The sequence below is a fragment of the Podarcis cretensis genome (assembly GCF_951804945.1).
Source record: "Podarcis cretensis genome assembly, chromosome: 8".
Taxonomy (NCBI): Eukaryota; Metazoa; Chordata; class Lepidosauria; order Squamata; family Lacertidae; genus Podarcis; species Podarcis cretensis.
Genome location: NC_137177.1, coordinates 92656078 through 92680959, shown reverse-complemented (window position 1 = coordinate 92680959; position 24882 = coordinate 92656078). Strand labels below are relative to the sequence as shown.

At 48.1% G+C, this 24882-nt stretch overlaps 1 protein-coding gene across 3 annotated transcripts in view; it reads right to left on the bottom strand.

Annotated features, from left to right (window-relative positions):
- PLAT (plasminogen activator, tissue type) overlaps positions 1–22915 on the bottom strand; it is a 28425-nt gene extending 5510 nt beyond the window's left edge. Inside the window, exons 1-10 of one of the 3 annotated variants that reach the window (XM_079989276.1) lie at positions 22897–22915; positions 14736–14848; positions 13659–13698; positions 11467–11598; positions 10920–11036; positions 6789–6963; positions 4436–4527; positions 3070–3241; positions 1126–1211; positions 482–671 (exon numbers count right to left, since the gene is read on the bottom strand). In XM_079989276.1, coding sequence (XP_079845402.1) covers positions 482–671; positions 1126–1211; positions 3070–3241; positions 4436–4527; positions 6789–6963; positions 10920–11036; positions 11467–11598; positions 13659–13698; positions 14736–14804 — 1073 coding nt within the window. In that variant the 5' untranslated portion in view covers positions 14805–14848; positions 22897–22915. Of the gene's footprint in view, positions 1–481; positions 672–1125; positions 1212–3069; positions 3242–4435; positions 4528–6788; positions 6964–10919; positions 11037–11466; positions 11599–13658; positions 13699–14735; positions 14849–22617; positions 22644–22896 lie in introns of those variants that run through there. The other 2 variants (XM_079989275.1, XM_079989277.1) reach the window with 2 other exon arrangements.
- Between the last annotated feature and the right edge of the window lie 1967 nt (positions 22916–24882).

Here is a 24882-nt window from a genome sequence, read left to right as displayed (position 1 = left end):
AACTGGAAGGCCTCTGCTCAAGCTTCAGCTCAACCATGTGCAACATCCCTTACAGGGGGAGAAAACTGGCTGCCTTGCAAAGTTGCTGGATGGATTTTCATATAACAACAAAGCAAACATTTTGTGTCTTGGGGAAAAAAACAAAAAACCCTGCCCCAGACCTTGAAGGGATGTTTTCTGCCGGGGGGGGGGGGTATTGAGGTAGATGGAGAATTGGGACTTGCCTCCCAATACAAATAGCAGGAACAGGAGTGGGGGAGATCTGGACTGCAGCAGCAAACCCTCCCTACAGTAGAATCCCACCTGCTATTTTTACTCCAAGAAAAACCTGCACGAATGGCACAATTGATAAATGCACGCATGTTGCTGCCTCCCACTTGGCCCTTCATCTCCAGAACCACAAATTGCCTCTGACTTCAAGAGGCTTCCTGAGGGGGCAGCAAGTGCAGAAGAGACGGCAAATTGGGCGCTGGACTCTTACCTTTCCACAAAGCAGTGGGCAGCTGAGAGGACCCAACAGGAATGGATCAGGACCCCACCACAGAGGTAGGCCTCCACTCCTTGTATCCTGACAAAGATGGCCGCCTGCCACGGGTGGGACTGGATGTACGAGTAGAGGCCTCCTTTGATCCGAAACTGAGACTGACGGTACTTTCTCGTTCCACACGTGGCTGTAGGTGGCCAGGAAAATAAGGAAAATGTACCCCAGACTCAGATAGAACGTTAACTCTCCGCTTGGGGCAAAATGCTCTCACAGGGCCAACCTCTTCATTTATTTAGCACGTTGCTATCCCATCCGTCCTCTCAAAGGAGCCCAGGGTGGCAAACAGTTTAATGATAAAAGCATCTTCAAAACAATTCCACTACAGATGCAGACACAGAAAGATCTCTGCTTAAAAGTTGGAAGAGGAAGGTCTTTGGTCTCATAAGACAACAGACAGCAGTAGTATTTATCCCACCTTTCCTCCCAAAGCTAGAGCCAAGGTGGCTCACAACATTTAGAAACATTATTATAAAATACAAAGCAATGAAAACAATAGTAAAGGTACATCAAAACACCATCGGAGCCAGCAACTGAAATGCAGTATGCTGGCATTTTGCCCCACGGATAGGGCAGGCACTTACAGCAAGCCGGCACATTGCAGTATTCCCATTTCCTCTTGCCACCCCTGAGCACGTGGCACCAAGGCTGGGTGCTATTATCAGGATTCCTGCAACACAAAAGTGGAACAGGATTACTTCAGAGATCAAAAGCTCCCCCCGCTCTGCCCCTGCAAAGAGCAGCAGTGTGGGCTACCCAGGTTTGTAAGTCCCCTGAGGATGATGTTCTGGAGTTTACAGAGGGCTGCTTTATAACCTTCTTTGTTTTTTGCATGTACTTAGAACAGCTTTTTCCCAACACTCCTGACGTTTTGGCCATCAGCCCCATTCAATGCAGAATGGTCAAGGCTCTAACGAAGGTGCCACATTCTCACCATACATTTAAAACACTATGATACCACTTTAGAGGGCTTCCTGCAAAGAATTCTGGGAGCTGCAGTTTGTTAAGTGGCCTGACGGTTAGTAGAAGACTCCTCTTCCTGATCCGAGAGCTAGAATTCCCAGAGTTCCCTGTGAAGAGGGATGGGAATTGTAGCTCTGGAAGGCGAATATGAGTCTCCTAACAACTCTGAGCACCCTTAACAAACCATATTTCCCAGAATTATTTGGGGGAAAGCTATGACTGTTTCAAGCGGCCCTCCAGATGTTGCTGAATGATAGTTCCCAACATCCTTGGCCGTTTTTGTGGGTGCACGGGAGTTCAGCAACAGCTGGAGGGCCAAAGGTTCCCCACCCAGCTTAACACAACATGAATTTGAAACTGGTCCATGCCACAGAAAGCTCTGCATCAGCCGTGACTTCCTGTGTCCATCCATTCTTCCATCCATCCATCCATCCATCCATCCATCCATCCATCCTATACTATAAAGTCACAGGCAGGCCTGGAAACACTTGGGGATAGTCAAAAGCCATTAAATCCAGCATCATCTCCTCCTCCTTGTCAGCTTTCACAGACACTGTGTGAAGTGGCCTTTGGCCTCAGCTGTGATTCAAAGCCTCACTCAGAGTCCTTGGGAAGGGGGCGCTTGAGAAATTGTCCTCATCCCAATTTTATTCTAAAAGATCTGAATAGTTTCTGCACTGGAAAGCAATGCTATTGAAACTCTCCCTTGTTTTTACTGTTTTCAAGTTGGACAGAGCACTATGCAGGCATGTTTTGCAACAGCTTTTCCTTCTTTTGCACTTCTTCCCTTCCCTGCAATGCGTTCCCGGTGCACAGATGTGCCCTGGTAACACACTACCAATGCATTGCCACAATGCATCAAGGTCCCCTTGGGACAAGCCAAGGTACATTCAGGGATGGACCACAGATGCAGAAGGTCCCATGTTCAATCCCTGAAATGTTCAGTTAAAAGGATCTCAGACAGAAGGGAATTCTCAGTGAAAGTTGGAAAGTGGCTGCTAAACATGCCCTCCAGATGTTTCCCACCCAGCCAATGGTGGGATGCCAAGGGACCCACGTTCCATCTCCAGTCAGCGCCAATGCCAGTCAGTGCCGTATTGTGGTGGGTGCAGGGAATGTACAAGTCCACTTTCTGAGTTTCTAGATAACTGCATCGAGATTTATTGTGTGTGGTGTTTTTTTTTTACCAGTGTGCAAGATCATATATGCGTACACCAGTGGAACACACACCAAGACCCTGAATGCAATCCTACACAAGACCACATCCAAATTTGGGTTTTCACCAATATTTTATCAACAACCACATAGGCATTTGTAGCAAACATGAATGAAATGGCACAAATGGATTGGATGACCCCAAAAACACAGCCTCATCTAATTGCAGAATTATTTCTATGAATTCAGTAAAAGCAGCACACAGGGCAGAGCAAATCAGCGGGTTATTGTTCTTACACTAGATAAGGCAGAGCAGTCCAAACACATATCTTATCCATAAGCCATGTTTTGAATTTAGTTTTTCTTTTTGGACAGAAAACTGCAAGGAGAAAAGGTGAGGGTCTGCTTACCTGCAGAAGTTGTGGCTAGTGAGACCGAGCTGCTCTGCATCCTCCCTACGGGAATTGAAGACCAGCCCAGTAAGGAACTGGGAATCCCACCTCAAGCAAGCAGCACCTGATTCCGTGCGGTTGTGGGGACCTCGATAGTTGTTGCCTCTTCCAGAAATGCAAGTATGGCTTTCTGTGACAAAAAAGGCAGGTTTGCATCAGTCCCGAACCACATTCATTGGGGATATAGTTTGAGGTTTTTTCTCACTGCAGATTTTCAATTGTGAAGCCTACATTAAAAGCACCCCCCCCCCCCAAGAATCATAGGAGCTCCAGTTTACCTTTCACAGAGCTACAACTCCCAGCACCCCTGATGACCCACCAGTGGCGTAGCATGGGTTGTCAGCACCCGGGGCAAGGCAAGTAATTTGCGCCCCCTAACCCATGGATTTGCGCGCCCTAACCCTAACCCCCAGATGTTGCGCCCAGTGCGGCCGGCCCCCCCTGCACCCCCCACGCTATGCCACTGTGACCCACAGTTTCCAAGTTGAGGGGGGGGATGTGCCTTAAATGTATGATCCTTGGGGCAGGGATCCACTTTTCATCTGTAAAGCCCCATAGATGTTACAAGGGATGGGGCTGGTTCTTAAATTAAATTTTACATATTTTATTTAACTAGAAAAGTTTTAAATGATTTTTATTTAACTAGAAAACCAACACAGAAAAAGCCGAAAGTTACTGTACATGTCTTAGAACAAAGCTTACACATACCTAATGAATACGAGCCCTATTAAATAATTTGTAATAAACAAGATAATACATTTTTGCTGCAAACATGAAGGTATAAATATCCAAAATGCAACATTAAGAAAATGTTTAAGTTGAATGCCATCAGAACATTGCAAAATGGTTATTTGAAGCCAGCACCCTCCCATTTTTATTTAATTCATAATCAAGTCTCTTTTAGTATATATTGTATCTTCTCATCTTCTCTTTTTTTACCGCAATGAGCGAGTTTGGTCATTGAGGCCAACTACCACAAGTTTTCTACTCCATTTTCCTGCAAGCCTGGCAATAACCATATATGAAGCCAATGCTTTGTTTCTGCAAAACTAAACATGCTGCACAAATAGGGAATGATTGTGATGGAACTAGAGCTCAAGATTCCACGCAAGATTCTCGGAGTCTGGTGCATATTTCTTTTGAAAAGGAGCAGACCAAAATACAAGTGTGTGGGTGTGGAATTCACACAAGTTAATTTGGATCAGGGCCGTGATGTGGAGAGAAACTGCTAACAGCCTTCTTCCCTTTGGCTCCAATGCTCATAGCACAACATTTTCACAACCCCACCTGGCTCTGCCCCACTACAGAGGAGCCTTGAACCTACTGTTGGCGCAGGGAGGGAGGCTGCAGAACTCAAAGCTGTACTTGTTTCCTTTGTAGACAAAGCACCAGGGCATGGTGTCGGAATCGGGGTTTCTAGAGGAAAGGAAAGGCAAACACTGGGCATTTTGTACCATTAAGACATTTATCATAGAGGTGTGGAATTGTAGAGCTGGAAGGGACTCCAGGGGTCATCTAGTCCAACCACAAACCTTCTGGTTGATAGTCAGATGCACTGGCCCACTGCACCACTGGAGACGGCTGCAGACTCAGCTGCAACCTCAAAAATAAGGGAAAAAATGGGGGGGAAGCCAACATTTATGCTCAAAATAATGCACTGATAATTTTAAGGATGTAGGAAGAGTCTTGCTAGTTCATACAAAGAAACATCTAGACAGACGCTCGGTTCCCACAGCAGCCAACTAGAAGTCAGTGAAAGGCTTGGAAGCAGCCTTTCCTGGGTGCAACAGCACTTGCCCTGTCCCACCCCCCACTTGCTATTCAGAAGCCGACTGCCTCCCCCCCCCCCCAGGGAAGCATCACCTCCGTCAAGGCCAGTAGCCACTGACAGCCTTATCCCCCAGGAAAAGGTCAAGAAAAGGGCTGCCAAAATAATTAAGGGATGGAGTGACTCTCCTATGAAGAAAGGCTGTTGCATTGGGGACTTTTTAATTTAGAGAAAAGGCAAGTGTGAGGTGACACGATGAAATTTTATGAAATTATGCAAGGCATGAAGAAAGTGGTTGGAGACGTTTTCTTCCCTCTCTCATAACACACCCAATGAAGCTGAATGTTGGAAGATTCAGGATAGATTTTTTAAAAAGTATTTCTTCATGAAGTGCAGAATTCAGCTCTGGAACTCACTCCAGAGCTCTTTAAAAGAGGATTGGACCAATTCATGGAGGAGGAGGAGGAGGAGGAGGAGGAGGAGGAGGAGGAGGAGGGCTCTTGATGGCTGCTGGCCATTTTGACTCTGCTTTGCCTCCACCAGCTCCTCTTAGGCTCGTGGGAATTGATCTTCTCAACCCAAGTTGGTGGTTGACACTACGCTGCCTTCCTTGGGGGAAGGAGCTCCACAGTTTAATTCTAAGCCCTGAGGGAAGACGTCTTTCCTGTTGTCAGCCCTGAATCTTCCAATCTTCAGCTCCACTATATGGCCTAGATGTCTTCCTGTTTATTCCCTTTCTCCACAAAGCGCACACAGTTTCATGACATTATGATGAAATGATATTATACACCTCCACCTTGTGTGTCTTCCCCAAAGTCTCACTTACACTAAAGTAAAATGTTGTAACCTTTCCTCACAGTGGAGATGCTCTCAACCATTTTGGTTGCCCTTTTCTGAACCTTTTCCAGCTCTGCAGCATCCTTATTTGACAATGTCTCAATATTTCTCCCGCTCAGAGTAGATTTTGCCTACAAGGATGTATTTGTGGGAATGGATTTAGGCACAAGGGGAGGATACATGGTTTAGTTATTATCCTTCCTTGCTCACATTTGTGAGATCAACAGAGTACCATCCTTTGCAGCTTAAACTTTGAAGCTAAGAAAAGTTTGATTTAAGCTTCTACAAACAATAGTCCAGGATGCTCTAAAGGCAGACTGGATTTTCCTGGTATTACCCATTGTCTACCCCTTAAAAACAACAATCACACATTGTTTTGTAAAGAAGTAAAAGTAGTATTTACTTACATAATCTAGGTTGAGGTAGCAATTGCAGCACCAAATAAAAGCATGTTTATAACTACAGTTGTACCTTGGAAGTCGAAAGGAATCCATTCTGGAAGTCCATTTGACTTCCAAAACGTTCAGAAACTAAAGTGTGGCTTCTGATTGGCTGCAGGAAGCTCCTGCAGCCAATCGGAAGCCACAGAAGCTGTTGGAGGTTCAGCTTCCAAAAATAGTTTGCAAACTGAAACAGTCACTTCTGGGTTTGCAGCATTCAGGAGCCAAAATGTTCAGGAAATAAGCTGTTCCAAAACCAAAGTACGATTGTAACATCTAAGTTACCAAAGTACAAAAGGTAAGTTCAAAATTATGTCTGAGCTGCAGACCTCAGACATGGACATGTGGTCAGCTTGGAAGCATGACGAAGAACGAGGAGGCTGCCCAGGCTGGAAGGATGTAGTGCTACAGCTTCCTGCCAAAGCAGACAAAGGAAGTGATCTCACAGAGTTCTCTCTAGCAAATTTGACAAGAAAGCTCTATGAGCTTCCACCCCTTCATGTACCTATCTGGTAAAACATGAATTATTGGTTTGACTGCAATAATGTCCCACAGTATTGGGGGGCAAGAAGATGGGGGCAGTATTGGGGGGCAAGAAGAGGAAGAGGCCCCTCCTAAACTCACTTTCTCACCTGCAATAGTTGTGGTTTCCAAGGCCCAACCTAGCGGCATCTGCCCGGTACGCATTGTACAGCTTATTCCTCAAGGAATCGAGCTTCCAGTTCAAGCACTTGGCTCCACTCACAGTTGTGTTCCATGTCCCCATGTAGCCCTCTCCAGCGCCCTCGTAACACTTGGCTTTGGTATCTGAAAAAGGAGGAGCAGAGTATTCAGTCTCCCTCCTGTTCTCCAAAGGTACTCTGCACACATCTTGCATCCATGGGGCTGCTCAGGATCAAGATGGGAGATTGCAGCCGTGGTCACTGGGGGCTAGACGGCAGAGGCCTGTAGGCCACATGTGACCCCAGGTCTATTCTGTTTAGCTCCTGGGACTATCTCCAGGCCCCCCGGCCCTCAGCATCTCCACCCCTCTCACTAGCCCTACTTTGCAGCCTCTCCTCAAATGTTTTTGACTTGCTGGAATGTGGTCTTGAACTCTGATAATGGTTCTTGCTTGTCTGGCTGGAGGATAGAGAGGAATGCCACAGTTTGTGTGTAGAAACCAGCCTCATGAACCAAAGCAAAATTCACATTTCCTCCTGTGCCCATTTTTGCCCCCTGCCAGATGAGGTGGAGGATGGAAGAACCACAAGGCAATCTCCGCCAATATCTTCCCTGCTCTGTGATGCAGAACTCCTCCTTCCCCGCTATTCCAGCCATCATGGACTGGAAGAAACAGGAAGCTCATGACACTTTATGCCAGATCCTGCTTCCACGCTGCCTCTCCCTCACAGGCACAGCTAGCAAAGCCAGCAGGCCTGGCAGCCAAGCTACATACAATTTATTTTTATTATAATTTATTTATTACCTTTCTATACCACCTTTTTCTTCCAAGGAGCTGCTTGGGAGTAAAGGTGGTATATAAATGTAATAAACACACACACACACACACACACAGTGGTGTACACGGTTCTCCTCCTCCCCATTTCTTCCTCACAACAACCCTGTGAGGTAGGCTACAAATGCCGAGTGGCCCAAGGTCACCCAAGGTGCTTCCTGGCTGAGTGGGGAATTGAACCCTCCTCTCCCGGAGTAGGAGCTGGCACTCTGACCATCCCACCACAGTCACATCTTGGAACAAGGCTGCTTAAACTTGCTCGCTTTTATTGGGGGGGACGGGGACTGCTGCAGGTATACCAAATTCAGGTATTACTTCTAGAAATGAAAGGCCGCATATGCAGTCTTGTACTAATTAATCATAACAGCAGCAGCAGCCAGGCAGGGGGCCATTTTCAGTGGGGAACCAAAGCAGGGTTCTGATCTGGTTCAGGAGTGTTCTCCAGATTGGGGACCCACAGCTATTTTCCCCAAAAAGGCTGCAGGCAAAGAAGTTTCCAGTTCATATTATGGCTTCATTTGTGTCAAACGCAGATGTGGTCTTAAGCAGACCAGAATTTTTCTGTGTAAGCAACTGCAGCCATTGGTTTTATTTATTTTAAACTGCTTTTTGTATGTTGTATTTTTAATTGTTGGATCTTACGCTGAGGGAAGGTAATAAATCAAATGTGGGAACGTTGTGGATACTAGGAGATGATATATTGATTAAATATTATCCTTCCTAACTCACGCTTGTGAGTCATACAGCAAAGTTCATTCCCCAATATATAGCAGGAAGCTAGTTGGTGGATTCGGCTGAATCTCTATACTTAAGTAATCCAATCTGGCTTTGTTCAGGTTGGATTTTGTTCCTGGTAAGACCCCTTTTATCCCTCCTAAAAAGAATAAATACACAAGAAGCTTCTTTTAAAAGTAATACAAAGTTTACTCACATTCAGTTCACAGCTGGATCCTGAAGGCAAGCTTCAGCTTAGAGTTACGGAAGAGAGTTTGAGTTCATCCCATATGGGAATGAGCCCCTGTCCTGGTGGCTGAGAGTCAGCAGACAGCAAAATGCATCAGGATCAGGAGAGCATGGCATCAAGAGGAAGAAGCAGCATCAAGAGAGGAGGGCGGCTGCGTGACTGGACCTTTTGTGGGGTCTGCAAGGGCCACGCCCACCTACCTGGTCACATGCAGGGGGAGGATGTTCCAGACCAGGTGTAACAGGAAGTTCAACTGGCTGGATCAACATCCCCCTGTCTGTGTCCACTCTAGGCAAACAAGGAATGTTGTATTTGATTTGCCAATGGATTACTGTATTGGCCCAAATATAAGCCGCACCCGCAAATAAGCCACACCTTTAAAATTCAAGACTTATTTGCAGGTGCAGCCCACCTCCTGGCACTACTGCCCTCAACGGGGGGAGGCTGGCACCAGTGCTTGCCACCCCACTCCCCAAGCCGGTGCCGGTGCTCAGTTCTGAGGGTGCTGCGCGCCCACCTCCCAACACTACCGCCTCCTGGCACTACCTCCCCAAGCCGACACCAGAGGAGGCTTGGCAGTGGTAGGGGGCCTGTGCGCCACTGCCCCACACTCCCGGGCTGCTTCCTTGCGGGGGGAGCCACACCGTTTTGCCGGAGGCCTGCCCCCCTTCCCCCTTCCTTACAGTGGCTTAGGGGAGGCTTGAGAGACACGGTTGGGACGGGAGCTGTTGTCCCACACCCCTGATGGCCTTCGTGGGCAGCTGTTTCAGCAGTGATACTGTAAGGTCACAAATATAAGCCACACTTTAACTTTTCACAATCAGAATTTGGGGGGGGGGGAGTATGGCTTATTTTGGGGCCAATACGGTACAGTGGTACCTTGTATTAAGTACTTAATTCGTTCCGGAGGTCTGTTCTTGACCTGAAACTGTTCTTAACCTGAAGCACCACTTTAGCTAATGGGGCCTCCTGCTGCTGCCGCGCCGCCGGAGCACAATTTCTGTTCTTATCCTGAAGCAAAGTTCTTAACCCGAGGTAATATTTCTGGGTTAGCTGAGTCTGTAACCGGAAGCGTATGTAACCCGAGGTACCACATCAAATGCACCCAATAAAAGAGAAGCAAGGCAGGGGAGAATAATGCCTGCCTGCCACCTAGAACTGTTGTAAGGATTACCCAGATGAAAGCCAAATAAAGGCCAAGCGTCTACACAGTGGCTTTCAGCCCAAGTCAGGGCTCCTTATATTGTAAAGGTAAAGGTAAAGGTACCCCTGCCCGTACGGGCCAGTCTTGACAGACTCTGGGGTTGTGCGCCCATCTCACTTGAGGCGCCAGGGGCCAGCGCTGTCCGGAGACACTTCCGGGTCACGTGGCCAGCGTGACATCGCTGCTCTGGCGAGCCAGAGCCGCACACGGAAACGCCGTTTACCTTCCCGCTGGTAAGCGGTCCCTATTTATCTACTTGCACCCGGAGGTGCTTTCGAACTGCTAGGTTGGCAGGCGCTGGGACCGAGCAGCGGGAGCGCACCCCGCCGCAGGGATTCGAATCGCCGACCTTTCGATCGGCAAGCCCTAGGCGCTGAGGCTTTAACCCACAGCGCCACCTGCGTCCCATCCTTATATTGTACCCCACAATAAATGTGGTGCAGTGGTTAGAGTGTCAGGCCTCGGAGAGTGGGGTTCAAATCCTGTTCGATACGATTGAAGCCAAACTGAGATATCTACTAATTGACGATAACCCCCTAAGATCACTCATGGTTGCCAGATTCTTGATCAGCGTCCTATCCCTAAAGAAGAGAAACAGTCTCCTGTGTGGCTCGGATAACCCTTTTAAACCATGATCTATGTTTTAGGTGATATCACCATTGTTTTAAATCATGATCTATGTTTTAAGCGATATCACCATTGATATCCGTGATTAATTTATGAGCAGAGGGCGATGTATAGGTTACAAATTTATTGTAATGTATGATGGTCGTCCTTGTTTTTGTTTTGCTTCGGTTCCTGTTTGTCTTTTGTAAGTTTAGGCGATTTTAAATCTGGAGGTCTAAGTATAACATGTTGGTATGGGGAACTGTTGTGTAACGGGCCAATGGCCGTAATAAAGATCAATCCAATCCAATCCTGTTCGACACGGAGCCAGTCACTGCCCCTCAGCTTCACAGGGTTGTTGTGTGGATTAAATGAGGAGGGGGAGGCCCCCGTATAATACCTTCAACTCCTTGGAGAAGAAGGTGAACTATAAATGCAATCAATCAATTAATCAATCAGCCGTCCAACCACATTGCATACCAATTACTCACCAATCTCACAGCGCTTCCCAGAGAAGCCTGGGCGGCATAAGCAGATGAAGAAGTTAGAAGAGTATAATGCTTGCTTGCAGCGGCCCTCATTGAAGCACTGTTGCCTCCTGCTGCAGGCTGTCAGACAAAGAAGAAAGAGAACCTCAGGTTTCCCCCGCCAGCAGTCAAGTGCTTTCAGTTCCTGGGCCCATAACCTCTTGGGGTGGAGGAGCAACTCAAAGGCAGAGCGGCTACGTGGCTTGCAGAAGGTCTCAAGTGCACTACTTGCTGGCCTCTGCAGTTAAAAGGGGTTCTAGGGAGCCACATCGTGGGTCAGGCGTTTTCAACTACCCCACTCACTGCCTTTGGAAGCCTAGCAAGTTGCTGCAGGAGGAGGACAGTGAGCAACATCACAGGAGAGGTGTTCCTAGGACCAAGGCTAGACTGTCATGCTCCCGCCATCGGGTCCCAGGGCCCTATGAAAGAAGCTGCAAAAGTTTGGGTCACCCGCTTCATTGTCGCATCCTGCACCCAAACTGTCTCCCATATCTACCCATCTAATACCCACCTGTGCCTGGCACGATATGACAAATGATGCTGTTGGTCGCACACCGACAATATTCAAGTTCTTTTTCTCTTTGGCGTAGCCAGCTGTCCCTGAACTGGTAGATCTCTTGTGTTACTGGGTCTTTGCATACAACTGCAATCAGGAGAGAGGAAGGGCTCCTGAGAAGAGTCCCCCACACCACCACTTCCCACCCTCCAGGCACCAAACTCCCCTTTGCTCCCTGCTCAGCAGCAATGGTGGCTGGAAGTGGGAGGACATAAGCCAGGAGGCCAACAGTAGGTGGTGCCAGGTCTCCAGTGACAGGCAGAGCCAGCAAATCCTAGGTTTGTCACCATCTTCCTCCTCCCTGCAAAGCTCTACAAGGGGGACACTGAGATGGAGGAGGATGAAGCAGACCAACGGGTTACACGTAAGAAGGCAGGCAGGTGGGGGTTGTGGGACATTATTATGGTCAAACCAACAATTCATGCTTTGCTAGATAGGCACATGAAGGGGCTGAACTGATAGAGCTTTCCTGTGAAATTTGCTAGAGAGAACTCTGTGAGATCACTTCCTCTGTCTGCCTTGGCAGGAAGCTATTACACTACATCCTTCCTTCCTGCCCGGGCAGTCTCCTTTTTCTTTATCCTGCTTCCAAACTGACCACACGTGCCCATCTGGGGTCTACAGCTCAGACGGCACTTTGTACTTTGGTAACTTAGCAGTTTTAAACCTGCCTTCATTTTGCTACTCTAAACTCCTGCTTCAAGATTTAGATTATGTAAGTAAATACTACTTTTATTTCTTCACAAAACAATGTTTGTGTGATTGGTGTTTTTACGGGGGAGAAAAGGAGTAACACCAGGATATCCAGTCTGCCTTAAAACATCCTGGATTATTGTTGTAGAAGGTTAAATTAACCTTGCCTTAGCTTCCAAGTTTAAAAGCTGCAAAGGATGGTACTCTGATCTTACAAATGTGAACAAGGAAGGATAACAACTAAACAATATATCCTCTCCTAGTGTCTAGATCCTTTCCTTGAAAGCAGACTGAGGATGGTAGGGCACTGCCCCATATGCCCTCATGAACCAGCCTCCACTGCTCAGCAGTCACCCTCTTTCTGCCTCACTGCTGTCTGTGGTTGATGGGGCCATTTTGGAGCCTGCCACTTGCCAAGGTCCATGTGTGCTGTAAAGGAGAAAGGGAAATGTCTACCTTCTCTTCCAAGTTCTTGGAAATACTTTCAAACCTTGTCAGCCAAAGGGAGGGTGGTAAATCCAAAATATTTTTCCTTCAGGGCAGGGCATTATTTGCATCTGCATAGGGCTGCCAAGTGACCATAACAACTAGACAGTCCCTGTAATACTCATATTAATCAAAAGCAAGCTTCTGCCTGGTCCTCATGGCTGCAGAGAAAAGTTTGAAAAACCATGCTGGGCAGAGCCTCCTGACATCCCAGGAGCCTTGGGGGGCAAGGAGGCAATAGCTGGTGATTTTGGCCAGGGGGAGCAATGCAGGATTGGCAGTTGTGCTGCCTGATTTAAGCAGCCTGCTTTCTTCCAGTACACTCTGCAGTTTTAAAGTCCCCAGTGCTCACTCTTGTTGCAAGCAAACGGATCGTGCCATGTGCGTATCCGGGGTCAGCAACTTGGAATACTTGTGCAGCTAGTCCTGCTTGCCCGTGACCATTCTGCTTTGGCCCTACATTTCATTTATCCTCAACTTCATAAAACTGCTTGGCATTAAGCAGTGTATGAAATATTAATATTAATGGTGTTTCCTAGTATCCAATGCTAGTCAGGCTCCAAGTAGCCTCATTGAAATTAAAGCAGCCCAGCCATGTCCATTAACTTCCATAGGTCTACTCAGAGTAGAACTAAGCTCTGGATAAATCCCAATATTATCATTAACAATAGCTACTTTTACGCTACTTTTGGCCTTGCCATTTGAATCCCAACTTCATTCCATTTACAAAACCCAAGTTATGAACAAGTTTTTGAACAAGTTAGGTCACAGATTTCCATGCTTGCTTAAAATTCCAGTTACAGATCCTGAGCACAGAACGGGGCTTAGTTTGGTGCTCTGTGTGGGGACCCCTAGGACCGGGAGAGCAAAATCAAAATAGACCACCCAGTTTGTTTGTGTCTATCTGCTCAAAATAGCACACCCCACTCATTCATTTTGGAACTGGGGTGCTAATCCTGGCTACTTACCCTTTGACCGAGCTCCTAGTGCAGCATACCAAGAAAATTCCTGCCAAGACACAGAGGGGAAACGTTGGCTTTTTTAAGGAAAGACATTGTCAGAGAAAGTCCTATTTCACAGCTACTTCCTAAGCTCTGGAGCAGCCTTCCCCAACCCGGAGCCCTCCAGATATTTTGGGCTGCAACTCCAATCAGTCCCAACCAGCAAGCTAGAGATGCTTTGCAGCAGGAGGTGGAGCTCCATGTCCTGCCATTCCCAAGTGACGCAAAATGAGTTACGGTTTCTCTGGTGGTCCCTTTGTTGTTTAACTCACTTAAACACTGTTTTTTAAGAAGAGATAATTTGGCTGAGTAACCTAGTCACCCCCCCCCCCCACCAGAGAGAATTTGATTGGGTGGAGGTGCCACTACAGGCTAAACTGGCATCCTGCCTGAGGGGTGACCCAAGTGTCACTCCACCAGTGCAGAGCGCCCCCCCCTCCAAATGTCCAGGCAGGTGGTGTTCCAGAGGCAAGGAGGGACTGAGTCAGCCCAGGATCTACTGGATCCCAAGCAAGTCCCAATGACGTTGCATGATAGCATGGGGTCCAGTTGGACTACTTCAAGCTGCTGCAACAATTGTCTGCCTCTCCCCCAACACATCTCCGCCTGCCAGCTGCTGCACCAGTTAGGATTGCTCCCCCAAACAGTGTGCAGCACAGGACTTAAAACTAAGCACTGCACACTTACAACATTCTCTCTTGCTCCTTCTTGCCGTTCTGGGGGGCGGGTGTGTAAGGGATTGAAGCAAGAGGCCATGCCCCATTGTGCTGTCAGGGTTGGACTTTGGGACAGACATCAGCAGCAGGGGCAGAAGGGGTCCCCCAACAGAGCAGAGCTGGCCTTGTAATGGAAGTGAAGCAATACATGACCATCTCAAGAGGCTCCCCATCCCTCAAACCTGCTAAGGTGATTTAAGTCCAGAGTCTAAAATTACCCAACTGCACCGCAAGCTGGAAGTCTGCTTATCCCTCTTCTAATGCGCTGCTAAGGCGGCTGGAAAGAAAAGCCAAAGTGAACAGACAGGTTGGCAGGATGAGCTCTTACCTGGCACTGAATTGTGGCAAACCCTCCCAGCAGCAGGAGAAATGGGGAGAGTCCTTGTCCCAGCCTCATTCTGAAGTCTTTTCAAGGCCTTCTCTTCCAAGTGTAATCAAGAACTCTAAAAGAAAACAGAGGTAGGAGAGAATGCAGCTAAGGAAGACCTAACCCATCATAAAACTGCAGACCTCTACTTGGAGGAAGGGAGTTGCGATGGCAAACTCTGGCCCGGGAGCTGACTGGCTTCTTCTAGGAACTTTGCCCAAGACTCGTGAAGCACACACAACAACGGATGGCCGGGCAGCAGGAGCGGATCTCTCAGCTGGAGAGCTGAGCCTGGAAGCGCAACAGCAGCTGCCGCCGCAGCAGAACATATTTACTGGTAGATTCCAAGCCAGGCGCATCTGCTCCAGCATTTCAGCCCAGGCTGGCTGTTTGCGTTCTGGTCCCTCCCTTTGGCTTGCTGACGAAAGTAGGTTACTTGGCCTGGGAGCAACGGGGCTTGTGGTCTTGGCTCTCTGCTCATCCGGGTGGCGGTGCTTTCACCTCCTTGACTCACTTCCCTGCAGCCACAACAAGCCTCTTGTAGCCTTGAGTCGAGGCCAAGAGCCAGGCCTTTGACTGCTGCCCTTCTGGTTTAACTCTCCTGCTGCCATATTCACAACATTGTGCCCACCCCAAAAGAAGTTGTGGCTGTGGGTGCTCCATTATCCAAGTCTTCCTCCAAAGGCAAAATTTATTTTCTCCTTCCCCTTATCCCCATACTTTCCCTATTTTAAAATTGCCCTCTAAAGCTGCCTTTCCAGATGCTTTAGGCAAATTGGCTGAAACTGAGGGGAGTTTTGGTCCAAAATCTCTGGATGGAAATTTGAGCCCAAAACCTTGGAGGGCACACGGTTTAGAAAGGTGCTGCCATCCAGCCAGGTCACTGAAGGTTTCTGAAGGCCTCCTCCTGCAGAGCATCTTGGCTGTGAGTCCTGGAAGACTTGACCCCTGCCTTGCCGGCCTTTTCCCACCTGGCCTGGGAGGAAGGGCCCTGACTGACTCCAGCTACAAAAGCTGGGGCTGCTGAAGAGGCCAGAGACCATCTTGGTTTTCTCTTAGCACAGACGCATTTCTTCAAGCCTGAGCTTTCACAGCCAGCACCAACCACCATTGGCAGGACTGGTAGCAACCGCAGCAGGTATGTTCTCTGTTTAAGACAAGTGCTTTTTTCTGGGGGGACGCAGATCCCTAAACATTTTATGACACTAAGTTTGGCCTCATTGGGGGGCAGTATTTCAATATGAGTAGGAAAATGAGAGTAACCCTAAACATTTTTTTTAAGAAAAAAAGCACTGGTTTAAGGTAAAATTTTATTCTCTTGCTAATTGTGCTGTTTTAAATGTGCATTTTATATCAGACTTCCTTCTTTGAAATGTTTAAGTTTTTTTGTTAACTTTGCTGCGTTAAATGCACATTCTGTGGTTGACCACCTTTATAAGGTTTTGTTTTGAAATCTTTAAGGTAATGCTTTAGTTTCCTGTTAACTACATTACTTTGAATACATACTTTATCTTTGACTTTCTTCAGTAATGTTTTATTCTGGATTGTTATATTTGATGTTTTAATTTGTTACAAACGGCTTTGAGACTTTTTCTTAAAAATATGAAGCGGTATAGAAAAGAAAAGAAAAGAAAAGAAAAGAAAAGAAAAGAAAAGAAAAGTAATAATAATACTCTGCAAACATTTTATTTGGATGTCCACAAAAACCTGAGTTTACTGAGTGAGGGTAGCACTGTACTTTTTGTTAATGTTCGCATTTTAAAAATCATATTTATCTACCTCAAGCCTGAGGCAGAAGACTGGAGAAAGATTAATTAAAACCCTTGCTTAAAGGTAGCCACCTGCCTAAGGAAAAGAAAAACCTCCCAAGAGGTTTGCATTTGCATTACTTCATTAAGCTACCATCCTGGAACCTGAAAATCAAGGAATGGCTGGTGAGTTTGCAAGCAAAAGGAATACGTGTGTTTCAGTTTGCTTATTAGCTTAGGAAGGGCATATTAGGTTTGCATGAATGAATCTCTCTTTCACAGCCTTATTGAGAAGCTGTCTGCTTTCTATAGGCACAGAACACACACATTTCTTTTGTCTGTGAAAAGGTTTTGCGAACCCACAAACCACAGGCAAAAGCGGGATGAGCAAACTCTTCCTTCAACCTCTGCACCCTCCTTGTCTGGCTGGAATATGTCCTTGAAAGCTGAAAGTGACTCTCAGCTTGCAGGGATGGAGAACAGAGAGGTAGGTTTGTGTCTGTGTGTGTAAACCAGCCTCCTGTGCAAAGGCAAAATCCACATTTATTGCTCTGCCCCCCCCCACAGCATGTGTCCCCCACCCCAGAAGGCAACAAGGCCCGTGGACAAAGAAGGGGCTGCTCTACACAAAGTGACATTTTGCAGGGCCCCACAAGGTCCTTTTCCATGGTGGAATTGCTTCCCAGGGAGTCTCTCTTACCTCACTTCAGTACTCGCACTCCAGCAGAGAGACTGAGAGGGCTCAGTCAGTGGAGAAGGAGACTCAGGGTTGTGAGTTTGCGCCCCATGTTGGGCAAAAGATTCCTGCATGGCAGAGGGTTGGACTAGATCAGTGTTTCCCAACCTTTGGTCTCCAGCTGTTTATGGACTACAATTCCCTTAATCCCTGACCACTGGGTCTTGCTAGCTAGGGATGATGGGAGTTGTAGTCCAAAAACAGCTGGAGGCCAAAGGTTGGGAAACACTGGACTAGATGATCCTTGTGGTCCCCTCCAACTCTACAATTCTATGATCTATATCCTCTGCACTTTGCAAATGGATTTGAATCTGCACTGTTGCCCTCTGTTTTTTAAAAAATCATTATTGCTGTATTATGGTAGAAAAGTATTACGGCGATTTGCACATCTGAGTGCTTGGCACAAAAAGTTGACCAGCATTTTTTAGAAAAGAAACCCAGACACCACACCTGCTGTTCCCAGTGGCCAATGATGTGCAGAGCCCACTTTCTGTATGCTGGTGCCTGCGCCCTTTTCTCCAGCCAGCAACAAGGATGTTCCAAAAAGATAAAGCAATCTAACTGGATCCACATGTCAGAGATACAGCTGTGTTTACAGGGGTGGAAACTGAGTTTGGCAAGCACATCTCAAGGAAGCAAATGGTTCTAAGAACTCAAAGGCTGCCAGCTCCAGCCTGCTTCCTGCCCCCAAAGCCCCTGCCAGCCAGCTCCAAGGATCAGCCCCACCAGAAGGGAGTCAGCCTGATGCTTGTATAGAATATAATCCTGTATTAGAAAGAAGGAGAAATAACTTACTGAGCCACAAAGAGAGAGCTGCCTCTTGTAGCTCCCTTAGCAAGGCTCTTGCTTCCAGCGTAGGACTTGGCCGAGCCTGAATGGAAATTGGGAGCTCTGTAAGATGGTCTTAAATAGACTGAAAGCAGAAGGTTTGTTTTTAAAGAACTGGTTCCTAGTCTGAATTTAAGGAGGACAAACAGCAGACAGCTGGCCTTCCTCTGAGGTACCAGAGGACATTAGGAAAATGGGGATCTGCCTTCTGTTGAGGCAGACCGTTGATCCACCTAGGTCACTATTGTTTACACTTCCTTCAGCCCCATCCTACAAGTCAAGGATAAGGGAAGTGGTCGTGCAGCAGGGCCTGTGGCGGCACAGGCTGGCTGCCCCTGTTGTCCACAAGAAGCTTCCACTGGCCCATCGAGAGCAGTGCAGTCTACACTCTGCGGCAGCAGCTCCCTGGGGCTTCAGGGCAGGCCAGCCACACCAGGATAGGCAGACGACTGAAGCCAGGACTTTCTGCATGCAAATCTGATGGCACAGATGTGTCCTGTGTCCTGTGGCACAGAGCTATAGCTGCCCTTCTGTGACTGAGTTAGACCTTCCCCAGGCTATTAGATTGCATAGTTAGCTGGATAAAGAGTGGCACAAGCAAATACTGACAATCAAATAACAATACAATTACAGTGGTACCTTGGGTTACATACTCTTCAGGTTACAGACTCTGCTAACCCAGAAATAGTACCTCGGGTTAAGAACTTTGCTTCAGGATGAGAACAGAAATCGTGCGGTGGCGGCGTGGCAGCAGCAGGAGGTCCCATTAGCTAACGTGGTGCTTCAGGTTAAGAACGGTTTCAGGTTAAGAACAGACCTCCAGAGTGAATTAAGTACTTAACCCGAGGCACCACTGTATTTTCAAAAACTTATTTGGGCTCCTTTTAAAAAAACCTCATACATACACACAAACACCCACCCACTGTATTCTTGCTTACTGTGTCCTAGTACTGAGTATGAGAAGTAGATCCAAAATCTAGTATTTTGGAGAATGAATTAACTGTGAAGGGTAAAATATACAAAGCAGATGCCCAAGTCCAGCTTAACTAACATGGTCGTCACATAACTCAAAACTGAACATCTACTGGGTTATTTTGCACTGCATCAGAGTGGGTTGTTGCCTTACTATATTATTTTCTTGTTATACAAGTCTTTTATTTGTTTCCAGAAGAGACCAGCCTCTTTGAGGTACCCACCCAATTCCCTGCCCAAACAAGTGATCCAAAAGAATTGCTTTACAAGATAATAAACCAGCCCTGCTGTCCTTGGGGAACTTCATGCTCTTTAAGAACCCTCCTGGGTTGGTCCAAAATCCTACCTAATGCGGCACCTGTATTCTTAGGGTGTATTCTTAGTTTTAGATTTTGATTTATGTGGAAATTGTTTCCCATTTGGTTGTGTATTTTTTTGATGTGGTTTATTTATTGTTTATGACTTTTGTAATTATGTAAATCTTGTTATGCTGTAAGCCGCCTTGAACATTGTTTTTTTAACTGTGGAAAGGCGGCATACAAATAAAATATGATGATGATGATGACCTGTTCTTCCTGGAAGCCCCTGAACTGGGCCTTGGGGCAGTGACCCTCTCCCTCACAACCCTGCCTCTGATCCTGGAGATAAATCAGTGGCCACTGATAGCTTTATCCTCCACTAAGTTGTCCAAACCCCTATTAAACCATGCACTGAGTTCAGCAACCAGAGCTACACGCAGCAATCCAACTGCAGTTGCACCACAGATTTGCATTCAGGCATCCTTGCATCCTTTTCTCAGCAGTTTTATTTTTTACTCCTTTGTTATTGATCCCCAACATGAAATGTGACTTTTTCACAGCAGCTGTTCAGCATTCACACTGAGCTGTCCACCACAAAGCCAAGATCCCTTTAGTGGTCAGTTATTGCCCATTCAGACCACAATCATATACACACACGCGTGCAAAGTTGGGATTCTCCCTCCACCCCCTGCCTGTGCAACATTTTACCCCTGCATGCATCAAACCCCATTTGCCATTTGGCCTCCCAGTTACTCCTTTAGAGAGACAATCTGGAAAATCCAGCACCTCACAGCTCGCCCTGGACTCTGGGCTATTTATGAGGAAGTTAAAAGGCAAAGTGAGACAATACAGATTTTCTGTGACAACTGTCCATACTTCCATTCTGCTTCCTGCTGTTTCAATTGGTTATTGATCCACATGAGGATGCCTTAGCTCACGGCTGCACCCCACATACAAAAACATTTAAAACATGTGGTTCCTCCCCAAGAATCCTAGGAGCCATAGTTTGTTAAGGGTGCTGGAAACTGTATCTCTGTGCCAGGTAAACTACAGCTCTTGGGTGGCAGAAGCCATGCGTTTCAAATGTGTGGTGTTGTTGTGACCTTGGTTTACTCAGGACGGGAGCCTTGGGTGAGGGATTTCATGGAAAGAAAGCTCTCTAGATTTCTCATCACCTGAGGAAGTGGGAAGGCTAACAGGCCTTGATACCAGCATCTCACTGGCAAACATAGTAACGCAATAAACAAAATAAATAAAACGGCATTGATTGTGAACAGGCTGCACAATAGCAGCATCCTTGGCCCATCTGCGTCCTGTGCTGACACAGGGCTGCTCTGGGGGATCCCCAGAGCAGAGAAGCCCACTACAAAACCTTAAGAGGGAGCAACTGGGCATCACAATGATGCATCTGGACAGCCTGGCGTCTCTCTTCGCTGCCTCTTTATCTCTCTTCTCATTCAAAGGTTTCCTGCCCTTACAGTCTTCGCATTATGGGTACGGCTCACTAGCAGTGTATCAAAAGAGAGAACAAACACAGCTTTCCAAGTATTGCTTTCTAGAAAGGACTCAAATAGCAAAGACTTGAAAAGGAATAGCCATCCAGAAATGGTATAACAGAGAGTCCGAGAAATTGGCTTTAACCAAAAACCCAACCCAGAAGTCGTGCATCAGCAGAGGACAAAAGACAAAGGGAGCATTCTCTGCAGTCTGGCGAACCTTTGTTGCCTTTACAAACAAAGGAGAAGATAGTAAATCCAGTGCCAAAGGCAGTCTAAAAGCATGTGGACTGGATGGCCTTTTGGGAACATCTATTTTCTGCAAAGGCAGCCAGAACCCTCAGAAAGACAAAACAACATTATGTGACTCTCAAATTCCTGAGTGCTGTCTGTGCAAAAAGGGGAGGAGGGAGTTTCCCCACTCCCACTTATATGTAGTTGTAAAGATGTATGATGATAATTTGGATATTTTATTTTTAATTTTAATTATAAACCACTTGGAGGTGGTTAAAAAAAATTAAGCAGAATATCAGTTCTGTCCTGGATGCTTTGCTGAGATTCCTGCACTGCAGGGGGTTGGACTCAATGACCCCCGGGGTCCCTTTCAACTCTACAACTCTGTGATTCTATGAAATAGAATTAATTATTTACAAAATAAAGTGTGGCTTTCAGTTCTATTAGCCGCGATGGCTACTTTCAGTAGCACTGAAATCTCCAGAGGAGAGACCAGTTTGTGTCTTAGAATCATAGAATGATAGAGTTGGAAGAGACCACAAGGGCCATCGAGTCCAACCCCCTGCCAAGCAGGAAACACCATCAGAGCACTCCTGACATATGGTTGTCAAGCCTCTGCTTAAAGACCTCCAAAGAAGGAGACTCCACCACACTCCTTGGCAACAAATTCCACTGTCAAACAGCTCTTACTGTCAGGAAGTTCTTCCTAATGTTTAGGTGGAATCTTCTTTCTTGTAGTTTGGAACCATTGCTCCGTGTCTGCTTCTCTGGAGCAGCAGAAAACAACCTTTCTCCCTCCTCTATGTGACATCCTTTTATATATTTGAACATGGCTATCATATCACCCCTTAACCTCCTCTTCTCCAGGCTAAACATGCCCAGCTCATAAGGCATCGTTTCCAGGCCTTTGACCATTTTGGTTGCCCTCCTCTGGACACGTTCCAGTTTGTCAGTGTCCTTCTTGAACTGTGGTGCCCAGAACTGGACACAGTACTCCAGGTGAGGTCTGACCAGAGCAGAATACAGTGGCACTATTACTTCCCTTGATCTAGATGCTATACTCCTATTGATGCAGCCCAGAATTGCATTGGCTTTTTTAGCTGCCCCGTCCCACTGTTGGCTCATGTCTTGATCCATTTATGCCCGGTGCTCGTGGCAGAAGGCATCTATATATGCAAGAGGGTGCTGAGTGGGAGACGTGGAAGTCCTCAGGGCATTCGCCCCGCGCACAGAAAGTTAGAGGGTCGGGTTCTGTGTAGGCTTCTTCGGACAAGCCGTTTCCCCCTCCTGGCAGGGAGGTTTGGCAAGGCGGGGGTCCCCCCCAGAAGCAGCCCTCCCCAAGAGAAGCTTCGCCCGTCCTCCCGGGAGGCGGCGTCGGGGGCTTCCCCGCGGAGGGCGGATGCGAACCTGCCTCGGCCGCCTTGGACCACGACGCCCCGCAGGCGGTCGGAGCTCCGGCGCTGGGGAAGGGGGAGGGCGGGAGGGCGGGCCGAGGCCCCGGCGCCCGGGCTCGCTCGGCTCCGAGGGGCTGCCTGCCTGCCTGCCTGCCTGCCTGCGCCCCAGCCGCCCGGAGGGGCTCCCCGAGCCCCGCGCAGCCAGGGCCGAGGGAGGGGGCATCCCGGCCCCAAGTCCCGAAGGGCCGCCCCCTCCCGGCCCCACGCCTGCTTTCACGCGGCCCCCTGAAATCTCTTTCCTCGACTCGGAAACAAGCAGCACGTGCGGAGCGCCGTGCGAGTCGGAAGGCGGGGACTCCTGCCGGGACTCCGGCTCCGCTCCCGCCCCGCGGCCCCCGGCCGGACTCACCTGCCTGCCTGCCTGCCTGCCTGCCGGGTGGGCGTCCGCGCGTCGCGCTCCCGTCGCGGCTCCGTCTTAAGCCTCGGGCGGGCGGGCGGGCGGGCGGGGCCAGAAGAGCCCTGAGCTGCCGGCGCCGCCCCGAGGCGGGCGGAGGCCGCCGGCGACCCCCTCGGGCCGCCCCTTTCCTCCAGGAAGGGGCCGGCCAGGCCCTCGATGCTCCCCCGAGAGACCGCGTCCCCCTCGCCCCTGCCGGGCCAACTTCGAGGGGAGGGCGTCTCGAAGTGGGCCGGGCCGGGCCGGGCCGGGGGGCGATGAGGCTGCCAGCCCCTTTCCGAGGTCACTTTCAGAGCCTCTTGAGTGTCAGGCGCGTTGCGGAAATTGGGCTTCATTTTAAGAATATGGGGAAAGATTTGTTACCAATGAAGACTATCTGAGCGGGGTAACTTGTATGGTCTTTTATTCCAATGAGAAGCAGGGGTGCGGCGAGGTCTCCTGCTGTATTTGGGGGCCCCCTTCACCCCTTCACTGCCTCCAAGGCCTTCAGCCGAGGACTCCACGAAAACCCCTTCCATGGTCGGCGGGGAGTCAAAACAGGGCGTCATCCTCCACATCCCAGGTGCTGCGCCCGCAGAGAAAGTCCAGGCCGACTGCGGCAAAGAGGAAAGCCTTTGACCTGTCCCAATAACTCACCACCAAGAGGAGCCCGGCTGCAAGCAAAAATATTCTGCTGGCTTTTCATGGGAAACTAGGGTGGTGGCTGCAAGAGGCACACAGCTGCTGGGCTGGAGAAGGAGCAAAGGAAAGCAGCGGACAACCGTGTGGTGGCCCAGATGCCTCCAGAAACACTCGCTCTGGGGTTGGGTCATGGCCATGCTAGCTGCCTCACCACCAAGGGGTTGCCACCTTCTTATTTGTAAGCACACCCTCTGCCCTTGTGCTAATTAAGTTGATGGCTCACCATACCATAGAATCATAAGAGTTGGAAGAGACCCCGAGGGTCATCTAGTCCAACCCCCTGCAAGGCAGGAATCTCAGCTACAGCATCCATGACAGATGGCCATCCAACTTCTGCTTAAAAACCTCCAAGGAAAGCGAGGCCACAACCTCCTGAGAGAGTCTGTTCCCCTGTCAAAGAGCTCTGACTGTCAGAAAGGTCTTCCTGATGTTTAGTCAGAATCTCCTTTCTTGCAGCTTGAAGCCATTGGTTTGAATCCTCCCCTCCAGAGCAAGAGAAAGCAAGCTTGCTCCATCTTCCATGTGACAGCCCTTCAGATATTTGAAGATGTCATTCATATCTCTTCAGCCACCTCCTTTTCCAGGCTAAACCTACCCAGCTCCTTCAAGCGCTCCTCACAAGACTTAGTTTCCAGACCCTTGATCATTTGCATTGTCCTCACCTGTCAACGTTCCAGCTTGTCAGCATCCTTCTTAAATTGTGGTATGTCCAGAATTGGACACAGTATTCCAGGTGTGGGATGAGCAAGGCAGCAGAGAGTGGTAGATTTGGATTTGTGGGCTGCGATACCAAAAGTTTGAGAAGCCCTTAGGGTGGCTTAACAGGAAAGGGTTATCAAGGGTTATCAATTTCATTCAGTGAGCCAGCTGTGTGTGTCACCAGCATTAGTCTCATTGAACTCATTGGAAGGTGCTAGCCAAGATGTCTCATTCAAAGACTTGAAACTTTAGTTTAGTAGCAGTGTACACTACATAAAAATAGTGCAGAAATCAGAGGCACACACCAGAGGTCTTTCCTTGGACTTAAGGTATGGTTAGGCTTGGATTGTTGCCAAAGCTAAAAAATTAAGCTGTCTGCTTCAAAAAGCACAAAGATGCACAAAAACAGACAATTTCCCCCTCACTTGGTTTCATAGAATCATAGAGTTGGAAGAGACCACAAGGGCCATCGAGCCCATAGAATCAGAGAATCATAGAATCATAGAGTTGGAAGAGACCAGAAGGGCCATCGAGTCCAACCCCCTGCCAAGCAGGAAACACCATCAG